Source organism: Petaurus breviceps, unplaced genomic scaffold (assembly GCF_028583685.1).
Source record: "Petaurus breviceps papuanus isolate PSGF00001 unplaced genomic scaffold, PetGlider_PUasm1.0 37, whole genome shotgun sequence".
In the NCBI taxonomy this organism is placed as follows: Eukaryota; Metazoa; Chordata; class Mammalia; order Diprotodontia; family Petauridae; genus Petaurus; species Petaurus breviceps.
Genome location: NW_027186296.1, coordinates 21,305,773 through 21,319,102, shown reverse-complemented (window position 1 = coordinate 21,319,102; position 13,330 = coordinate 21,305,773). Strand labels below are relative to the sequence as shown.

The window sequence follows — 13,330 nt, the reverse complement described above, 5'->3', positions numbered from 1 at the left end:
TTTTCTACTCTGCTTGGACTAGTGTTATAAAAAAAGAAAATAGGCAACTGAGTCTGTACAACATCATATCTGCTTGACCTCCTTCCTAGCCTATAACATGCACACACCTAGCCTGGAGGGAGTGGACAGTAGGCGAAACAAACTGCCCATTTCCTTATAAAAACCACTTCCTTCTACAAAGAACACTTTTTTGAAGAGAGTTGATATCTTATAATTTGTCACTGTTGAAATATTAATAGCAGTTCCTTCTTTTATTAATAATAATAGATAACAGTATAACTCTTCGAGTTTTACAAAGTTGAGATTATTGGGATCTCATTTGGTCTGCTTTTGAGTACTCCAGGGAGCCCATCCTTCTTAACGGGTTCTCTAAGTAGTATGCATGACTAAGATTCCACACTCTTCCTTCTTGGTGCCATTTCCATGCATTCACTTCAATTCAGTCAGCTGCAAAAGGCTTATCCTTGTGTAATACACAAGTATTTATCACCAGGGACACAGAAATGAAAAGTGACAATAAAAAGTCCTCAAAGAGCTTAAGAAATCTAATAGTGGTGGGAGGAATATAACAGATACTACAAATATGTATGATACAAGGTCAAGTACAATAGGAGCAAAGGAACAGTCTAGACAAAGCCCTGTTAGAATATTTGAGGAGAGGGGCAGCTAGGTGGCGCAGTGAATAGAGTATTAGCCCTGGAGTCAGGAGGACCTGAGTTCAAATCAGCGTCAGACATTTAACACTTACTTGCTGTGTGACCTTGGGCAAGTCACATAACTCCAATTGCTCTGCCTTTCCTCCTCCAAAAAGACAAAAAAAAAAAAAGAATATTTGAGGAGGGTCATGATCACTTTCTGCTGAAGGAATAAAGGGAAGCATTATGGAAGAAGTGGTCTGTGAGCTGGGCCTTGAAGGAACAGAAAAATGTCAGAGACAATACTAGTGAGAGTGTGGAGATAGAGCTATGCAGAAAAAGGTAGGGTAACTGCTAGTAGTCTAGTCTGGCTACGTTATAAACTGCATGAAGGAGAACTGTATGAAAGAAGATTAAAAAGATGGGTTAGATCCAGTATGTCTAGGGCTTTAAGTAACAGGCTACAGTTTTTGCATTTGCATGTCCCACATGCTCTAAAAATAGTTTGCATTTATATAATACTTTAAGGTTGACATGATCTAATTTGATCCTTACAACAACCCTGTGAGGTGGGGGCTGTTATTATTCCCGTTCTACAGATGAGGTCACTGAGGCTGAGTGATGTGCTCAAGAACAGCTAGTTAGGGTCTGAGGTAGGATTAGAACCCAGATCTTGAATTCAAGTCCAGCACTCCATCCTAGAGTGTGTGCTGCCTAGAGAACTACTAAAGGTTTTTGAGCAATACAAGGGACAGACCTGTGTATCAAGAAGACTATTTTGGCAGTTGTATGAAAGATGGGGGTGGTTTTGGAGCTGGAAGACTTGAGAAGAGACCTGGAACAGCTATGGTGGAGAATGTAGTAGGGAATTAATCAAAAAGACCCCTGCATAGTGGGTGGGGACCCAGGTAGGGTTGATCCTGGAGCCTTGTGGTGATCCCAGTCAGAGTAGTTTTGTGACTTTCTTGAGCAGTACTCAGGAGTAGGGGCAGAAAAGGCAGATAGTCAGGGGAAAACCAGAGTTGGAGATTTCAGGACAGGAGGCAGTAAAACAATAGCAAGCAAGGTATTCAAAGGTAGAGGACAGTGCGTTGATGAAAATGACCAGCCATGTGGTCAGGATTGTAAATGGAGAAGAGTGAAGTTAGAATAGTAATGGTCAACTGAGAGAAACTGGAGATCACGATGCAGGCTAAGAAGAGATTCAGGAGGAATAAGAGACTGGGGAAGAGTGGGAGGAGAAGCTAAAAGTTCAGAAGCCATGAGAATATACAGAAAGATCACGTTCAGACTCTAGTGTACAGATCAAATCAAGACCTGGAGAGGTGAGGTGACTGATTAAGGTGACATCATATTTAGTGACCCGGACAAGACTAGAAATAATATCCTGATTCCCAGCCAAGTGTTCCTTCTATCACAACACGTTGCCTTCATTCCTTTTTGTCTCATTCTTTCCCTCAGCCTACTCTTTCTTGCTCCTACCTGTACCCCTCATTAATTCCCTTTCCTGAAGGAGGGGGAAATATTTTCCCCTTGCCAGTTTCTTGAACATGTGGGCCATGGGGTGCTCTCTCTTGGAAAAGTAGGGAGGTCTAACCAGATTATGCCTCTTGGGTCGCTTCATATAGTGCCTAGTCCATAGTAGACACTTAACAAATGTTTGTTGGTTGATTGTGGTATAGATCCAAGCACCTTCAGAGGAACCTTAGAGCTTCTCTCCTTCTTTCCCCTAGCTGACATCAGACATGCTTAGCTGTAATGCAAGTTAAATTCATTTATGTGAACCACTTGCTATTCATGTCCAGTCTATTATGCAATGAGGCAACAATCATGCATATAATTAAATGTGGCAGATTTACTTTATATAAATCTCATTTGATTACAACACCAAACTCATGTACACTCAAGCTTTATGCTGTGTTACTCATCCAACATGGTCTTCCACTACCTACTTTTTATGAGTTTAGAGAATGTAGCTATTAAGTACAAACGCTTTTCACTAGGGTGTTGCTGCTTGCCATTCTGGTTTTGCTTGTTTATTTTTTGAGGAGCATTCAGTGTAGCAGAAGGAAAAGTGTCTTCTCCTTGAGGAGATTGAAGATCATGTAAGTCTGAAAAAAATGAATCCTGCAGAAAATCAGTTGGGTAATAATAATAATAACTGACATCTATGTAGTGCCTATTTTGTGCCGGGCACAATGCTAAGCACTTTAAAAATGTTATCATTTAATCCTAATAACAAACCTGGGAAGCAGTTGCTATTAGTACCCCCAATTTAAGGTAAGGAAATTAAGGCAAATAGAGATTGAGTGACTTGTCCAGGGTCACACAGCCAGTAAGCATATGAGCCAAATATGAACTTGGGCTGACTCCAGGCCCAATTCTCTTACCACTGCACCACCTAGCTACCTCAATACCAGTACAGAAAGAAATCTAGGTGGGATTGTCATCAAATAAACATGGAAGGAGTCTCTGTCACTCATTCCTTGTTTCCATTGTATTTCAGCATGTCCCTAAACCTGGACACAGAAGAACTGACTCTACCCACAGCAGCAACGAATCTGAATATACATTTAGCTCTGAAATTACAGAGACTGAAGACCTTCCACTGAGGATGGAGGTGAGTTTTATAGCATTGCTCCTACTTCTCCAATAAAGAGTAGTATGAGACTACTCTTGTTCACGTGACAATTTTTATTGCTGAACTTCGATTCCTTGCGTAATTACTGCATCACTTCATGAATTGGTGTATTGATACTTCAATAATAGTAGTGCATGCTAATGTAAATTGCACTACAAGGTTTACAAATTACTTCCCTTGTGAGGATTATAACCTTGTGAGGTGGGTAGTACAAGTAATATTCTCCTCATTTGGCAAAAGATGAAATGGAGACCCAGAAGTCTACAGGATTTCACAGATAATCAATATCAGTTAGATTTGAACTCGGGTCTTCTGATCACAACTTTGATACTCTTTCCACGATACCAAAAGTAATATGTATTTTAATTCTGGTTTGTACTTAGTTTGAAAGAAAAATCCTTTCTTTTTAATTGACAATGAACTCAGAGAGCGGAGACTATCTTTTATCTTTCTTTGTATCCTCTTCACTTCTCACAATGCCTGGCCCATTGTAGGCACTTAGTAAGAGCTTATTTATTAAGTTTATTAATGCTTGACTACCTCATTTACAGCTCCTCATTCATGTTCAGATTTTGCATCTGAAATAATTTAGCCTATCAGGAGTCTGAACGGAACACAGAAAATATTTTTACCGTTCACAAATGGAAACATACTACCTTGAAGTCACATCCTGAATATAGAGGTTTGAGCTGCATATGCTAACAAAATCATTGAACCTGATCGATATCATTTGTTATAAATATGATTTTGTTCTATAGCAATGCTTAGGAAAAAATTTAGAAGTCTTTGCTTTTATTTTTGTGTTTTTTATCATGAGCAGTAAAACCAAGGGAACCTTTTGCAGTAACCTCGGAACTTCACTAAATTCTGTACTGAGTTGTTCCAGTAATTCATCAACCCTCCCATTTTTTTTTTTTTAAGCAATCGGGGGTAAGTAACTTGCTCAAGGTTACACAGCCAGGTGTTTCTGGGTGGGTGCTAAGTGTCTGAGCCCGGGATTCGATCTCCAGGTCTTCTCAACACTGGAGCCGGTGCTCTTACTCGCTGTGCTACCTGGCCACCCCAAACCCTCCCATTTTTCAGATAGGATAATTTCACTTCAGTTCTTCTATTTTTATAATTTGATTCAGAGAAACTTTAGAGTCAGAAAGAGATTAGTTCCAGAAATATTTTCAAAAAGAGCTAAACAGTTTTTTTCCTTTCTTCTCTTAGTTTTACCTAGAAGAAAAATACTCTTTTCCCATCATTTTGTTCAAAGTAGAGAAAAAAGTCTCTTTAAAACAGGAATTTTTTTTTTCATAAAATAGGCCTTCAGAAGTGGCTAATTCTTTGTCCTAGAATGAATAATGGCAACCCTTGCAAATAAGCATAAAGCTAAGCTTGTGTCATATCCATGAAGCTGTGCCATTCCCCATAAAGACTGGAAAGAGTAAGTTATGATGCCAGTCCTCAAGAGGGAACATCAAGGGCTATCTGGAGTTTATAGTTGAACAGACATTATTGTGGATGAATAGAAAGAAAATCTAGGATGGTAAATAATGACCCAAACTCATGAAACAGATGGATCAGGGCTAAATATTTTTATTCCAAAAGAATTGTTTATATTATAAAAAAGGCTTTTGATGATTAAATCACACCAGGGATTTGTGTGCGATTCTACCTTCCATGACCCCAAACCCTGCCTTTCTTACTTGTTCAGTTTGGTCTGAGCAAGAAGGACTTAGGAAAAGCTGGAGGCATGGTTATTTGTGAGTAAATGGCACCATGTGCTGAAAATTCCCCATGCTTAACTCAAGAATTTCCTCTCCCAAGCTCACTGGATTTCAGCGGAGCACATGAGCTGTCAACTGGACATTCCTTGCTCTTGCCATGCAGTTGGTCAACTTTCTTTTCTGGTCATACCTTTCTCTGATGACGTCCTTTTTTCCCCACATTGCTAAGGCAGCTAACGGGAGCAGTAGATAGATTTCTGGAAGGAAGACCCAAGTTCATATCCTACCTTGGACACTTTCTAGCCATGGGACCTTGGGCAAGTCTCCTAACCTTTGTCTGCCTTATTTTCCTCATCTATAAAATGGGGATAGTAATAGCACCTAACTTTCAGCTGTGAGGAAGAAATGAAATAATATTTTAAAGAACATTGCAAATCTTGAAGTCCTATATAAAGTTTAGCTAAGAATAAAAATTCTTAATTGGTAGCATGTTGCAGCCTACTTTCATCCACTGTGTACCCCTCCTTTGCTCTTTGGGGGACCCTCAACTTTACTTCTTCAGATTGTGGCATTCTCTGACTTATCCCTAGACACTCAAAGAGTTGAGTTGTTAAAAAGCTGGGGCACTTTGGTAATTGATCTAAATAGTTACCTTTAGTTGTTTCTAATTCTGTTTTTAATAAGAAGGGAAATTTTTATAAAATATTTAACAAAAATTTTACTTTTATATACCTCTCCCTTCCCCACCCCCTCCCATTAAATCATTTCCCCTGAACATTAAGGGGAAAGGAAGATCTTAAAAAACAAAAGCAAGGGAGGAAAATATTTGATGGCCCCAAGATATATTGTTTCTTGTTAGTTTTTTCTTTCTCTTAGTTGTACTCATACTTTAGAGATTCCCTCAAAGGCTGCTCCCCCCAGGAAGTTTTCCCTGACCTGTATTCCTCCTGTAGACCATAAGCCCTTGTAGGGGCAGAAGCTCTCTTATTTAAACTATGTCTTCACCTCTTTCCTAGTCCAGTGTTTTGTAAATAGTAAGCACTTAAGAAAAGTTGCTGAGTTGTACACCTTTATCACCCCATTGATCTCTAGAATGTAGACCTGGGTTTAGGAAGAAGTTTCCTTTGGGCCTATTGAAGGATATGTTTTGACTGACACAGTTTCTATTTTCCTTTTTTCCTTTCAACGATTGTTCTTTTGATCCTTCTTGATGGTGACATGTTTTGTGGTACAGGAACCAAGTGAGAAGAAGGCGCCTCTGGATATGTCCTTGTTCCTCAAGCTCCAGAAGCGGGTAACTGAATTGGAGCAGGAAAAACAAACCATGCAGGATGAACTGGACCGAAAGGAGGAGCAGGTGCTCCGAAGCAAGGCCAAGGTACTCACCATCAACTGACCAATGTCAACATCGCCCGTCCAAACAAGCAGAGTAAAACTCAATACCTTTGGAGTCTTCCCTGGATGTCTGTCATCTCCCTTTATTTTATTTTATTTTTTTGCTTTTGGGAGGGTAATTGGGGTTAAGTGACTTGCCCAAAGTCACACAGCTAGTAAGTGTTAAGTGTCTAAGGCCAGATTTAAGCTCAGGTTCTTCTGACTCCAGGGCCGGTACTCTATTCAGTGCGCCACCTAGCCACCCCCGTCGTCTCCCTTTAGAGAAAGGTTTCAAAGGAATGAAATTACCCTCCCCCCACCCCCAAATTATCTGCCAAACAATACTCATAGAGATTGGTATAGAATTCTTGATGAATATCAAGCTATGTCCTTCAGGATAAATAAATATACCAAGAATTATGATGAAAGAAAACATTGGTTTATTTCATTTTCTCCTAGGAAGAAGAAAGACCTCAAATTAGAGGTGCTGAACTGGAATATGAATCACTCAAGGTAATTTTGACAGCTTTGAAAGCAAGAAGGAATGATTGATAGATGAATAACAAAACTTTCTAGTTAGTTAACAAGCATTCATTAAGTGCTCTTTATGAACTAGGGGCTATGCTAAGTGGTAGAGGTACAAAGAAAGGTGAAAACATTCCATGGTTGTAAAGGAACTTACATCCTAATAGATAAATAAGTATATTCAAGAGACATGCAGAGAAAAAGAAAAGTAACCTTAGAGGGGTGGGAAAGGCCTCCTATAGAAGATAGCATTTGAACTCAGTCTTGAAGTTATAATTTTAGTAGGTGGAGGGGAGGAAGCAGAATATTCTAGGCATGGAGAGCATTCAGTATGAAGGTTCTATGACAGGAGGGGGAGTATTTGTGTTAGGATCAGAAAGAAGACTGGTGTAGTTGGATTTTAAAGTGTGTAGAAAGCAGTAAAACATAAGAAGATGGGAAAGGTAGTTTAAATGCTATGCAAAGGTCTTTGTATTTGATGCTGGAGGCAAAAGGGAGCCAGATGAATTTTTTTGAGTAGGCGAATGACATGGTCATACTTATACTTTAGGAAAATCACTTGAGTAGACAAGTGGAGGATGGATGAGAATGGGCAGAGATTTAAGTCATGGGGATTAATTAAAAGGTTATTATAATAGTCTGTGTAAGAAATGATAAGGGCCTGAACTAGCGTAATGGCTGTGTAAGTGGAGAAAAGGGGACATATGTGAAAGATATTATGGAAACAGAAACGACAAAACTTAGCAGTGGATTAGATTTGTGGGGTAAAATTGAGTAGTCAAGGGTAATGCCAAGGTTGTGAACCTACAGATCTATTTGCATAGAGATGATAATTGAACCTATGGGAATTGGTAAGGTCACCAAAGAAGATAGCACAGAAGGAAAAGAAGGCCTGGTGCACAGATTGAGGGAGTATCCATGGTTCGTGGGCCTGCTCTGGATGAAGATCCATCAAAAGAGCCGGAGAATGATCGGTAGGAAAGATAGGAGAAGTGACAAAACCTAGAGAGGAGAGCGTATCCAGAAGTGAGTGTCAGTCCACTGATTCACAGTGTCAGGTGCTGAAGAAAGGTCAGGAAGAGTGAAGACTAAAAAAAGATCATTAAACTTAGTAATTAAGAGATCATTAGCAACTCTGGAGAGAGCAGCTTCAGTTGAATGAGGAGATCAGAAGACAGATTAAAATGAGTTTAGAAGTGAGAGGGGAGAAGGGGAGGTACCTAGTATAGACAGGTTCCTTAAGGAGTTAGAAAGGGAGAAAAGACATAGAATGACAATAGCTATGATTGGATCGAACGACAGTGTTTTTTTTCTTTTGGGGGGGGAGGGTTTGCTTTTTTGGAGGGGGAAAAGTCAGTTGGGGTTAAGTGACTTGCCCAAGGTCACACAGTTAGATTTTTGTGTTAAGTGTCTGAGGCCGGATTTGAACTCAGGTCCTCCTGACACCAGGGCCGGTGCTCTATTCATTTCACCACCTAGCCACCTTTTTTTTTTCTTTTTTTTAAGGAAGAGGGGATCATGGGAGAAATTGTAGGCAGTAAGGAAGGAGAAATAGGGAAAGATTCATGATTATAGAGAGAGTAGGGATAATAGTGCAGGCAGTCTTAGTGAAGGCAAAAAGGATTGGGATCAAGATTGTATGGAACTGTCCTTATTAATAAAGACCAACTCTTAACCTCTCCATTTGGCTACAATGAAGGAGGAGATAGTTGGAGAAGATATCTGAGTAATATGAGAAGAGAAGGGAAGAAGTAGAGCTCTTAGAAAATGGCTTCATTTATTTTTTGGTGAAATTCAAGGTCACATCCTTAGCTGAGGGTAGGGGAAAAGGGCTATTCTGGAATGCTTAACGAGAAATGACTGCCTCCTTCACATTTTCCTTATAGAGATTTTTTTTAACCCAACTATGACTTAATATTTATCCTTATTCAATTTCATCATATTAGATTAAGCCTATAGAGCCTTGTTCTAGGCTGTAGTAGTCTTTTTTAATCCTGTCATCCAGTTTGTGAGCTAACCCTTCTGGTTCTATATTCCCTGCACATTTGACAAGCATTCCATCTTTGCCTTCTCAGAGGCATTGGTAATAATATTAAACAGCACCAATCTATGCACAGATCCCTGTGGTGCTCCATTAGAGACCTTCTACCAAATTAACATTGAACCATTAATGACTACTCTTTGAGTCCAGTCATTCAGCCAGTTCAGTGGTTTCAAAAATTTCTCCTCTCCAAAGCACCTTGTTAAAGCTTTGAAAGCCTTTCATCAACTTTTCACAACGTGAGAACTATAACCAACTTCCTTTCCTTTCTGTCAATAAAAACTTGACCAGCCATACCTTTTCCTTCTCTAACTTCTTTTTGGACTCACCAGTTGTTTTATTTACCTTGCTTTATAACTACTTTCTCCTTTTTCTTCTGAATTCCTCTTCAAGCCTATATTTCTTAATGCTTTTTTTTTAGATTTTGCCCTTCTGAGTGATCTCTCTTCTCCTTTAGTTCAAATTGCTTTCCAGTATATTATTAAACCATCGCAAATTTCTCCTGCGCAAATTCAATTCTCTGACCTTCTGCAGAAATTTAGATCCCTCAAAATGACCTTCACAATTTTTATCTTCATTTAAATAAGTTCCTTATTTCTTCTTCTGTGACATTCTTTTACAAAAGCCAGAAGTTTCTATCAGTTTTTCTAGCAAAAAAAAAAATACTTTTTGCTAGACATTAAATATAGATAGACTCTAACCTTTTAAGAGAGTCATTTTCCTACATCATTTCTACCAAAGCCAGAAAGAGAACATTGGTAAATATGTCAGGGGCTAACCATTTTGAACTTGTTATTAACTGGAAATGGCTTATTCAACTCCGTTTTTGGACTTTGGATAGAACCAAGAACCAGTCATTCTCTCTGGGCTTCTTCAGAATGGGGACAACCCAGGGCTGGACTGAACACCTATAGAACAGAGCAGGCTTTTCAGGTCTGTGCTCTAACCACACCCTGGGCAAGCAGGCCTGGAACATAGTTTCCACTGGAATTTGGGTTATGGATTGTGAAGCAAAGCACTCTTCACTTCACTCAGTTCTGCTTAATGTACAGCACCTTTCATTCCACCATACAGAGTTCCAGATAGATTAGAGGGAGGCATTTTCTCATTAGCCATTTGAGTATTACCATATTGTTCTTTCACAACATAATTCTAATGCACCAGCTTGAAGGCAGTATACAAACAATATGTGAATCTAGATGGCATGACTTTATTTTATGCAGCGTCAAGAACTGGAATCAGAAAATAAGAAACTAAAGAATGAACTGAATGAGTTGCGTAAAGCCCTCAGTGAAAAAGGTGCTCCAGAAGTGACTGCTCCAGGTGCTCCTGCCTACAGAGTCCTCATGGAGCAGCTGACTTCAGTCAGTGAAGAGCTAGACGTGAGAAAAGAGGAAGTCCTCATTCTGAGGTCTCAGCTGGTGAGCCAGAAAGAAGCTATTCAACCTAAGGTAAGTGTTAGTGAAGACGTAAATTATCCCAGGTCGGCTTGTCCACCAAATCACGAAGAAAAAGAAATTGTCATTCAGTTCCTATCTCTTGGAAGATGTATCTGAATAGATTTGCTCTTGGCTAGCTCTTCTGTAGCCAAAACTGAGCAGGTTGAAAAAAAAAGACAACATTTTTGTTTTAAGCTGGTCAGGGCACGTGTGAAATCCTAGATCCGACAGAAAGTTTCATAAAGCACACTTAAAAGAAAAGTCCTTTTAAAGTAGAACCTTCTGTAGCATTCTTACTTGAGGAAATTTTCATGTTAAAAATGTTGACATCAGTAGAATGACTCATAACCTTCTGTGGGAGGTATTAAAAATGAATTTTAAAATATGCCATTTGGACATGGTAATGGAATTCTCCATGAGCCTTTTTAGTGTTTTGCTTTTAAATGTAATATTTGAAAATGAATCATTGTTGAAACAGGAAGTCCAATTAGCAGTGTATTGCATAACTCTATATGAGAAGTGATCGTAAACTCCTTGAAGGCAAGAACTATGGTGTCCATAGGAAGTGCTTGATAAATGTGTGTTGAATGAAAAAAAAGAAAAGAAAATGAATTGTATATACCATAACAAGTATATTAACCTAGTACTGCTAATGAGAAACTATGGCAGAAGAATCATTATCCAAAGCATTTAAGAAGCCTTTATGTATATTTTACTGAAGCATCATATAAAGTAAAATAGGGGCGGCCAGGTGGCGCAGTAAGAGCGCCGGCCCCAGCGTCGGAGACCTGGGATTGGTTCTGGCCTCAGATACTTGGCACCCACACAAAAAATAACTGGCCGTGTAACCTTGAGCAAGTTACTTAATCCCAATTGCTTTAAAAAAAAATAAAGTAAAATAAGCATAGTTCCTGACCCTTTCTCAAAATCTAAAATGACTTGTATGCTTAGTGATTATTGCTAGGGATTTTGATAGAGGTGATATTCTATCATGTGTTTATGATACCTACAAAAATACATAATGTCCTTTCTTATGAATGGTATCTGGCACCAATGTTTTGGTTTTGGTCCAGGAAATAACTTCTTCCAAAATTCAGAATTCTGATTATACAATTTTGAAAAAAAAATCCCAAAGATAAAGAGACTAAACTCAGGTTAAAAAAAAAAAACTTCTCAGACTTAGATCTAAAGGGTCTATCTGTGGGTTTTATCCTGTACAACTTCATTGGGTCCCTAGGACAAATGAGATCATGGTCATTTTGCTGTTACTTTTGTATTCTGAGAGTCAAGATGGTATTTATTTGTAGAAGTAAGAGTTTATTTTCTTCTTTTATGCTTGCCAATTTGTGATTTCCAGGAGGACAAGGTAATCATAAAGGTTTTTTTTTTAACTTAATTATCTCTCTTTAATCCTCATTTCAGTTTACAAATACTTTTTACATGTGAAATAGATGATTTCCAGTTAAACTTATCAAAAAAAGAATATCTTAAGTCAAAAACTATTTTCTGATCAACTCACATTTTATAATGGGAGTTTATGGAGAACTATGGGTAACAGGGGACTCTGGTTTAGAGCATAGATTATTTCCTTTACCACAGCACCATGGATATCTTTCTATCAAATGTTAGTGCATGGTACATAGTAGTTAATAAATGTTTCAGTAAATTGAATGCTAGTAGGGAACTCATAGGGTTGGGTATAGGTTTGTAATCTGAGGTATGCTCTGTGAAAAAATGTATGCTCCTCCAATCTTTCAATTCCACCAACTTTGATTGGTTAGAAGCAGAGCCTAAGCTAAAGTCTTTCTACATAACTAACATCGCCATTCTCCTCAGCCTAATGGTTACCATGACAGAAGCTCTTCCTGATGAAGATTATATAGTCATGGCTATTCAGATGTTAGTTGGATTCTACTTAGATAGTACAACTTTTCCTGTTGTGTTCTGCTTTTTAAAAGTATAGTAGGCCAACTTTGATATCACAGTCTGCCAACTAGGAGCTTCTAGAATGATATAAAATGGGTAACATGCTTTCATTTAAGATCCAACAGTTCTGTAGGTTTTTAAAAATTCATTCCAAGTGGTTAGAACACAATAGGAAGAAAAATAAACAATAATGAAGCCTGTTCAACCAACAGTGGAGTTGTTATGGAGCTCTCAGTAATTCCTGTTTATTCCAGGTCACTTTTCAGTACACTCTTGATTTAAAGTACATATGTATTCTGTAGAGGCAAGCCAGTGATTCTGCATATAGGGATAGTGTCTGCTCTGATATGTTTTAGTTGTTTGGGACTTCTGTTTCACTATCATTACTGGGCTTGGAATAGCCATGGTAGAGGCCAAACAAGGCAGGTAATCCAATAAAGTGTTAGTCATGGATAATGGGACAAAGTCTAGACAGGTGGGTGTAAATACCAAGGGAGTTTGGCAGCAGGAAACAGGCAAATATCTAGGCAGGCAGATTGGCATTAGAGATGTCCTGAGATAGACAGATAGTAGCTGACCTGGTAAAAGAAAGTGAAGGACAGAAAGGAGATAGAAGTCTGATGGAGACAAACAACAAGGCTTTGGAATCAGAGGGGTCTGGCAATAGGTGGTGGGGTTCAGGAACAGGCCTCTAGTTTTGCAGAAGATGATAAGAACAAGACAGGACCACAGCCCTAGAGGAACTGTGAGTCCAAACAGGGTGCCAAGGTAGGGATAAAGTTACAAGAATGGTATATGACACAGAGGCTTGGTCACAAGAGTAATGCAAGAGTCTAGTTACTAGACTCAAGAGTACAGGGTCAGAGTGGAACCAATAGCCAGACTGACTTGCTAGTGAGCAGCATGATACATATAGATCCATATATCTCAGCTTTGGGTGTCTGTCGATAGATTCATAGATTCATAGATAAGATAGATAGATAGATAGATAGATAGATAGATAGATAGATAGATAGATAGATAGATAGATAGATAGA

General features: G+C 38.8%; 1 protein-coding gene across 4 annotated transcripts in view; it reads left to right on the top strand.

The window, feature by feature from the left end:
* Window positions 1-13,330, top strand: part of MYO5A (myosin VA) — a 258,166-nt gene that overhangs the window by 199,971 nt on the left and 44,865 nt on the right. For all 4 annotated transcript variants that reach the window (XM_069098069.1, XM_069098068.1, XM_069098067.1 and 1 more), the window contains exons 25-28: window positions 3,142-3,255; window positions 6,223-6,366; window positions 6,822-6,875; window positions 10,152-10,379. In XM_069098069.1, coding sequence (XP_068954170.1) covers window positions 3,142-3,255; window positions 6,223-6,366; window positions 6,822-6,875; window positions 10,152-10,379 — 540 coding nt within the window. The remainder of the gene's footprint in view (window positions 1-3,141; window positions 3,256-6,222; window positions 6,367-6,821; window positions 6,876-10,151; window positions 10,380-13,330) is intronic.